Source organism: Zeus faber (assembly GCF_960531495.2).
Source record: "Zeus faber genome assembly, chromosome: 22".
Classification (NCBI taxonomy): domain Eukaryota; kingdom Metazoa; phylum Chordata; class Actinopteri; order Zeiformes; family Zeidae; genus Zeus; species Zeus faber.
This window is the reverse complement of record NC_137209.1, coordinates 23,948,176-23,955,675: the sequence shown is the minus strand read 5'-3', so window position 1 is coordinate 23,955,675 and position 7,500 is coordinate 23,948,176. Positions and strand designations below refer to the sequence as shown.

Sequence of the window (7,500 nt, the reverse complement as noted above, 5' to 3'; positions counted from 1 at the left end):
CCGTAATTAATGAGTAAGTTATTAATAATAAGACAGTATTAATATTCATCACGCGCTCGGCTTTCAGTGTTTTCTGGAGCTGCCTCAGAGGTTTGACTGCACAGATGAACCTCTGAACAGATCTGCAGACGCGGCTCAAAATGACTGATTTGGTGCAAACGAAGAAATAAGTTGAGCTCCACACAACCTCAATCTTCGCGCCATTAGGAGCAGCAACGTGTCATTTAAGCCAAAAAGGTGAAGAAGTGCACAAAGACCTCATCCCACCATGACTTCCACACCCAATCCAATGTGTTAAATAGTGTTTAAGCATCAGGAAAGAGACGGATCCCCTCCCGGGAAACACAGGTTTCCACGTTTCACCCAGTCACCTGGCAGCATGTTACCAGAGGACCGCCACAAAGAGCACAAGTAGACAAGGGGACCACTAAAGGACCATTCAAAGAGAAGACCATTAGAAAACCACTAGATTGCCACCCAATGACCACCAGAGGACAGGAGGACCACCATAGGCCCCCCAGCTTACCACTGCAAGACCACCACAAGTCCATGAGAGCATTACCAGAAGGCCAGGGGACCACCCGAAGACCACCAGAGGACCAGAAGTCCACCACAAGACCAGAGGACCACCGGAGGACTGCCAGAAGCCCACCATGGGACCACCAGAAGTCCACGTGAGGGCCACCAGATGACCGCCGGAAGTCCACCGGAAGTCTACCGGAGGTCCGCCGGAGGGCCACCGGAAGTCCGCCGGAGGACGCACCGGGGGCTCCGCGGCGCGTCTCCCCAGGTTGCAGGAAAGGAAAAAACGCGGTGCGCGCCAACGGAGAACTGCAACACCTAGACCTCCTCGGCCTTCCTCCCTCCCTCCCTCCCTCCCTCCCTCCCTCCCTTCCTTCCTTCCTTCCTTCCTCCCTTCCTTCCTTCCTTCATCCCTTCCTTCCTTCCTTCCTTCCTTCCGTCCTTCCTTCCTTCCTATCTGTCTCTCCTTCCTCCGCGACTACAAAGACCTGCGGAGTGGACCTGTCCGCCTACATGAGCCGGATCCCCGCTCTGTAAAAAGACCCAGAAGGAACCTGCAAAACTTATACTATTCTCGTGAAGTCACATGTGTTATAGTAGAATTATCCCAGTTATTGCAGTGAAACATCATCATCATCATCATCATTATTATTACATTATTGTTGTAATTATAATTATAATTATAATTATTATTATTATTATTATTAGAGCAAGAAGGCGCACCACCACTCTATTTATAATCTCTGGCGCTCCGGGTGGAGGAGCTGCAACGCCCGCCCCAGAGGGTGCGCCAAGCCCCGGGAGGCTGCACCGAGCCCCGGGAGGCTGCACTGAGCCCCGGGAGGGTGCACCGAGCCCCGGGAGGCTGCACCGAGCCCCGGGCCGGTCCGGAGCCCGGTCATCACCGCCCCCCTCCCCCCCCCCGCCCCCACCACCACCCACCCTCCACCCCCCCAGCGGCACTTGGAGCAACGTTCCCCGGGAGCCACTCACCGCAGACCGGGACTCCCGCACCGCGACGCACAGGACGAGCAGCAGCAGCGGCAGCAGCGGCGGCGGCGGCGCCCGGGCTGGACTCATCCCCGGGAATTAAAAAAAAAATCGAATCAAATTCAATGGAAAATCAAAAGGGAATCCGCCCGTGGAGCCGTGACCACTGTCCCTCTGGTGCCGTGTTGTTGTTGTTTTCCCCCCCGTTCTTGTCTGCTTCTTCAGGAGGCTCCAGCAGTCCGGGCGCTCCACCCTGGACCTCCACACTCCCGACTCCAACTTTTACTGCGCCTCCACTGGAAGCGGCCGGCCGGATCTACCTCCCCCGGGGCGCGCGGCGGAGGGATACCGCGGGCGCTCCCACCGGCTTCTGTGGCACCGGGCGGAGCCGGGACCGAACCGCAACGATGGAAAATAAATAGAGAAACGTAGATTTCGGGGAGTGGATGAGTCTCATTAAGGAGAAAAGTTGCAGTTGGTGGTGTTCATTTATTTGTAGTTAAAGGCTGGATGGGGGGAGTGACGCGGCGCGGAGTGATCCGACACCTTCTCCGCTGGGGTGCGTGCGTGCGTGCGTGCGTGTTTTCTTTTTTTTTTTTTTTTTTTGGTGCCTGAGGGTCCCAAAAAAAACAAAAAAAACAAAACTTTGACATTAAACCCTTGAGTGACATTTTCTATCCGCCCGGACACGCCGCATTCCACGCACACGTTCTGAAAGGTCAGAAACTCACATCTGACACTTGATGGAGCGCGCTGCGGGGCGCACGGCGCGGAGCCCGCAAAGAGGCAGAATGGACAGAAGAGTGGAGGACAGATTGGGGGGAAAAAAACAAATCTAATGATAATAACTAAATAAATAACAGTAATACATTCATATCTGTTTGTTATCCAACAGTGTTAAATGAATAAGCTTCAAAAAATAACTGCATCAGTAAATGGTGATAAATAATACATATAATGGATTTAAAAAATACGTCTTTATTTCCGCATGAGAGAACAAATAGAGAGATATCGTTCTGAGTTGCACTATACATAAACATACACGTATCCTTAGTTTCTGCTGTTGATTTTTGGTTTTAAATACTAGATACTATTTTTGTTTAATCTTACTCCTTTTTATTTTTTTCTATTTGTAATACTCGGTCTCTGGTGTTCGCCTAAAAAACATTGCACTACATGCCGTATGCCGTGCGACACAGCACGTGTGTGACAATTAAATCTTGTTAATCTTTTTTAAATTATACAACAATTCCCTTAATACGGTTTTGAAAAGTCCACAAAATGTAATAACCAATTAAGGACAAATATAAAATTTGCAGGGCCCTCAATGTCATTTAAGCTACGAGGATCTTAAGCGTTAATCACAAACTTGAAACCTTTTGCTTTGACATTAAATCTGTGAATGTAATGCAAGGCACTTTTAATGGACATTTAAAAGCAGCCTTTTGCCATCACGTGCCCCGACATCCATTCTTTTTCTTTGGCGGCTTTGGCATTTCTGTGCCACTTCTGGAAGCTCCCAAAGTCAGCCCAACAAACAGTCAAACGCCAAACAATGTCAACAAAACAGGGAACCGTTATCAGAACATTCTCGCTGGATCTAAGATGGAAGAAAAACAAAAGAGCTTTTGAGCTTTGAGAAAACGGACACATTCGTTGAATCCCCAAGAAGATAATTGACAAAGTCCTTCTGGTGTATGGCAGTTGTCGATAAGAGCCGGTGGATACTAAAAATCCATAACTTCTCATTGATCGTATTATCTATTGATTTGTGATTGATTGTATGAGTACCGAGGGGAATGCAACAGGACCGGGATACAAGCCCTGAGGTACTCCAGAACTATGAAACGAGAACGCGACTACGGTTTTGGAAGTAAAATATAAAACAAAGGGGAAAACTAAGATGAATTGATTGATTGGCTCTGCACCCTGTCTTATTTGGTTGAGTGAGGTTGAGTGAACATCGACCAGAAACATCTTTGGACAAAGAAAATGCTCCGATGGGTTTCCCTTCAGGCCAAAATACAAGACCAGCGGTGAGTTAAATCCTCTGAAGCGTAGGTCATTCTGAGGCTGCTTTTGAGGCTGTGCATGCCCAGCATGCCACCAGAGTCTAAGCGGGTCTTCCCTGCCTGGAAAAGGAGCTGCATTTCCAGGCACAGACTGCTCGAATTTTGGCCTACGTTCACACTTCACGCCCTCGTGTTCAATTCGCATTTATTGCTCAAATCCGATTTATTTTTGTTTGACTGCACATTATATTTTTAGGAGGTCAACATGGAGGCCGCTGAAGTCAACGTCTGCGGTCTGCCACCGCAGCCACGTTCTGCTGTGGCCCTGTTCGGCCATGTTATTTCTATATGTTTCGGTCCGGTCACTATACGACGCCTCAAGTTTTGCTCGGACAGAAGTGTCCCCCATGGTCTGACACCTCGCTGTCGCTCCTCCTGCCGTCTGTTTTCATCCAGTGACGGCCGCCAGCGCAGAATTGTGACGAATGTCGCTGTGGATCAGTGTTTCTCAAATGGCGGTAGTCGTACCCCTAAGGGTACTTTGGGGTACTGCAGGGGGTACTCTGAAAATTAAAACAAAAATGTGTTAAAAAATATTGGTTATGTATAATTAAAAAATAAATACATACGATGCACATACGGTACATAATTTATGTATTTCTTTTCTCTCCCAGTGCCAGTGAAAGGGGTACTCCATTATAAAAAGTTTGAGAACCACTGCCTCACGTAAAAGCCGCATGAATTTCGATTCGTCTGTTCAGACTGAGGTCAAAAAATCAGACCTGTATCCAATTTAGGAGCACACATGAGGAAGGCCACAATCCGAATTGAAAAGATCAGATTCTGTTTGATTTGTGTTGCTCACACTGTTATTGAAAAGAAAAAACACTGATAAGAGTCACATGTGAGCAACAACATCAGATTTGGGAAACGACCTCTGCTGCAGTGTGAACATAGCCTCAGAGTTGGAGAAGACTGTCTCTCATGGCGTTGCTCTAAAATATGTGAATTTTACTGCCATTATAATTTTGCACACTAGTTAAGAAAATTGGTTCAAACACTCTTTTGTCGATGTATTATCTATATTGTATTGTATATATACTTAATTGATGCATATTTGAATTGATATAGACTGTTTGAGGAAATGCCCTCTTACACCAGGAAACGTTGATGCCACACCATTGTTCCATCGGCCCATTACTCCAAAACCCCAATTGTCAAAAATATGTCCCATTTGACAAAGACCACACCCTTACTTTAACCCTAAGCACCCCCTAACCCAAACCACACCCTAACCCTAACCACACCCTAACTCCAACCACACCCTAACCCTAACCACACCCTAACTCCAACCACACTCTAACCCTAAACTTAACCATCTCTAGCATTATACCTAAACTTAAGCATCTATAACATTATACCTAAACTTAAGCATCTATAACATTATACCTAAACTTAACAATATATCACATTATACCTAAACTTAACAATATATAACATTATACCTAAACTTAACAATATATAACATTATACCTAAACTTAAGCATCTATAACATTATACCTAAACTTAACAATATATAACATTATACCTAAACTTAACAATATATAACATTATACCTAAACTTAACAATATATAACATTATACCTAAACTTAACAATATATAACATTATACCTAAACTTAACAATATATAACATTATACCTAAACTTAAGCATCTATAACATTATACCTAAACTTAACAATATATAACATTATACCTAAACTTAAGCATCTATAACATTATACCTAAACTTAACAATATATAACATTATACCTAAACTTAACAATATATAACATTATACCTAAACTTAAGCATCTATAACATTAGACCTAAACTTAACAATATATAACATTATACCTAAACTTAACAATATATAACATTATACCTAAACTTAACAATATATAACATTATACCTAAACTTAACAATATATCACATTATACCTAAACTTAACAATATATAACATTATACCTAAACTTAACAATATATAACATTATACCTAAACTTAACAATATATAACATTATACCTAAACTTAACAATATATAACATTATACCTAAACTTAAGCATCTATAACATTATACCTAAACTTAACAATATATAACATTATACCTAAACTTAACAATATATAACATTATACCTAAACTTAAGCATCTATAACATTATACCTAAACTTAACAATATATAACATTATACCTAAACTTAACCATCTCTTACCCAACATTTTCAGGCTATTGGGCAGTCGTTGATGTACATATGATGAATAAATGTTCAACTTTGAACTTTTTGTATTTATTGTGTTCTTTCCATTTTTAAAGAGTTTAAAGTGGTTTTTATACATTTGTTCATTATTCATTTATAAATATCTGTTTTTATTTAATTTCCCTGTTTTTATTGATGTTTTGAAACAGGTGACATGTGACTCATGTGATTGATTTTAAATTGTTTTATTGGGTTAAACTCTTTCCTTCTATCAGTGCGGGGCCCCAAAGCTCCCGGGGGCCCGGAGGTCTGCGCGGTGATCGACAGCTTCGAGGCCCCGCCCACTCCGCCCGGTGCGCCCCGTGCGCTCCGCTCAGTCACCGGAGCAGCAGCTCGCGCAGCGCAGCAACGGGACCCGCCACCGACGCGCAGTGGAAGTTCGGGTGAGTGGGAGCGACTTTCCGATCATTCCGTTGAATCGCCACCGATCCCCCCCGTGGGGAGTGAGGGTCCGGTGGGGTCACCCCTGAAGGAGCCGCCCGAGACTGACCCGCGGACCCCGTTCCGGGATCTACTTTCTCTCCGTGGCTCCGGCAGATGAGCGGCGCTCGGACCCTTGGCTGATCCGGGGAAGGAGAGCCTTGCAGCGGCGTGGGAGCACCGGGAGGAGCGCACCGACTTCTGGACCTCAGGGTCCCGCCGCCCCCCCAAGAAAAAGAGAGAAAATAATCGGAGGAAAAAATGAAAATGAAATTGTGGTGAGTTGAAAAAAAATCAACTTCAATGTGTTGAAAGATTCATATTTGGAACTGTTGTGTTTTTATTGACTCTTTTCTTTGCGCACTGATGCTGTTCCCACACTTGGGCTCCTTTCAGGGTGTGCGTGGCTCTGGTCGCTGTGCTGGTGCAGTGGACCCACGGAGTAAGTCCACTTTACTTACTATGACACTGCTACAATACTGCTGCAGTAGTACCACGGTACTGCTACGACAATAATACCACTACACTGTTACTGCGGTACTACTACCGCTACACTGCTACTACAGTACTACCGCAGTACAACTATACTGCTACTACGGTACTTCTATAGTGCTACCACAGTACTACTACTACAATAATACTACTACACTGCTACTAAAGTACTACTACAGTACTACTACAGTACTACCACTGTACTACTACAGTACTACTACTACAATAATACTAATACACGGCTACTACAGTACTACTATACTGCTACTATAGTGCTACTACACCGCTACTACATTGCAACTACACTGCTACTACAATACTACTACACCGCTTCTACACTGCCACTACAGTACTACTTCAGTGGTACTACAATACTACCACAGTACTTCTACTACTACTACTACAATAATACTACTACACTGCTACTACAGTACTACTACAATGCTACTATAGCACTTCTGCACTGCGAATGCACTGCTACTACAGTATTATGACAGTACTTCTGCACTGCTACTACAGTACTATGACAGTACTACTGCACTGCTTCTATAGCAGTACTACATTGCTACTACAGTACTACTACACTGCTACTACAGTACCACTACAGTACTACTACACCACTACTACAGTACTAAGCAGTACTACAACACTGCTGCGACAGAATTGCTACCGTACTACTACAGTACTACTACATTGCTACTCCAGGGGTGGAGGAGCACCTCTGGTGTGGTTTACGTACAGCGTGTCGCTGGTCGTGGTTTTTTT

General features: G+C 44.3%; 2 protein-coding genes across 3 annotated transcripts in view; one reads left to right on the top strand and one right to left on the bottom strand.

Annotated features, from left to right (window-relative positions):
- The window catches only part of col4a5 (collagen, type IV, alpha 5 (Alport syndrome)), a 55,610-nt gene extending 53,853 nt beyond the window's left edge, over positions 1-1,757 (bottom strand). Inside the window, exon 1 of the mRNA XM_080022884.1 lies at positions 1,516-1,757. Coding sequence (XP_079879010.1) covers positions 1,516-1,602 — 87 coding nt within the window. The 5' untranslated portion in view covers positions 1,603-1,757. The remainder of the gene's footprint in view (positions 1-1,515) is intronic.
- Positions 1,758-6,144: 4,387 nt separating this feature from the next.
- col4a6 (collagen, type IV, alpha 6) overlaps positions 6,145-7,500 on the top strand; it is a gene marked incomplete at its 3' end in the record, with an annotated part of 134,705 nt that continues 133,349 nt past the window's right edge. For both annotated transcript variants that reach the window (XM_080022882.1, XM_080022881.1), the window contains exons 1-3: positions 6,145-6,206; positions 6,361-6,521; positions 6,640-6,685. In XM_080022882.1, coding sequence (XP_079879008.1) covers positions 6,505-6,521; positions 6,640-6,685 — 63 coding nt within the window. In that variant the 5' untranslated portion in view covers positions 6,145-6,206; positions 6,361-6,504. The remainder of the gene's footprint in view (positions 6,207-6,360; positions 6,522-6,639; positions 6,686-7,500) is intronic.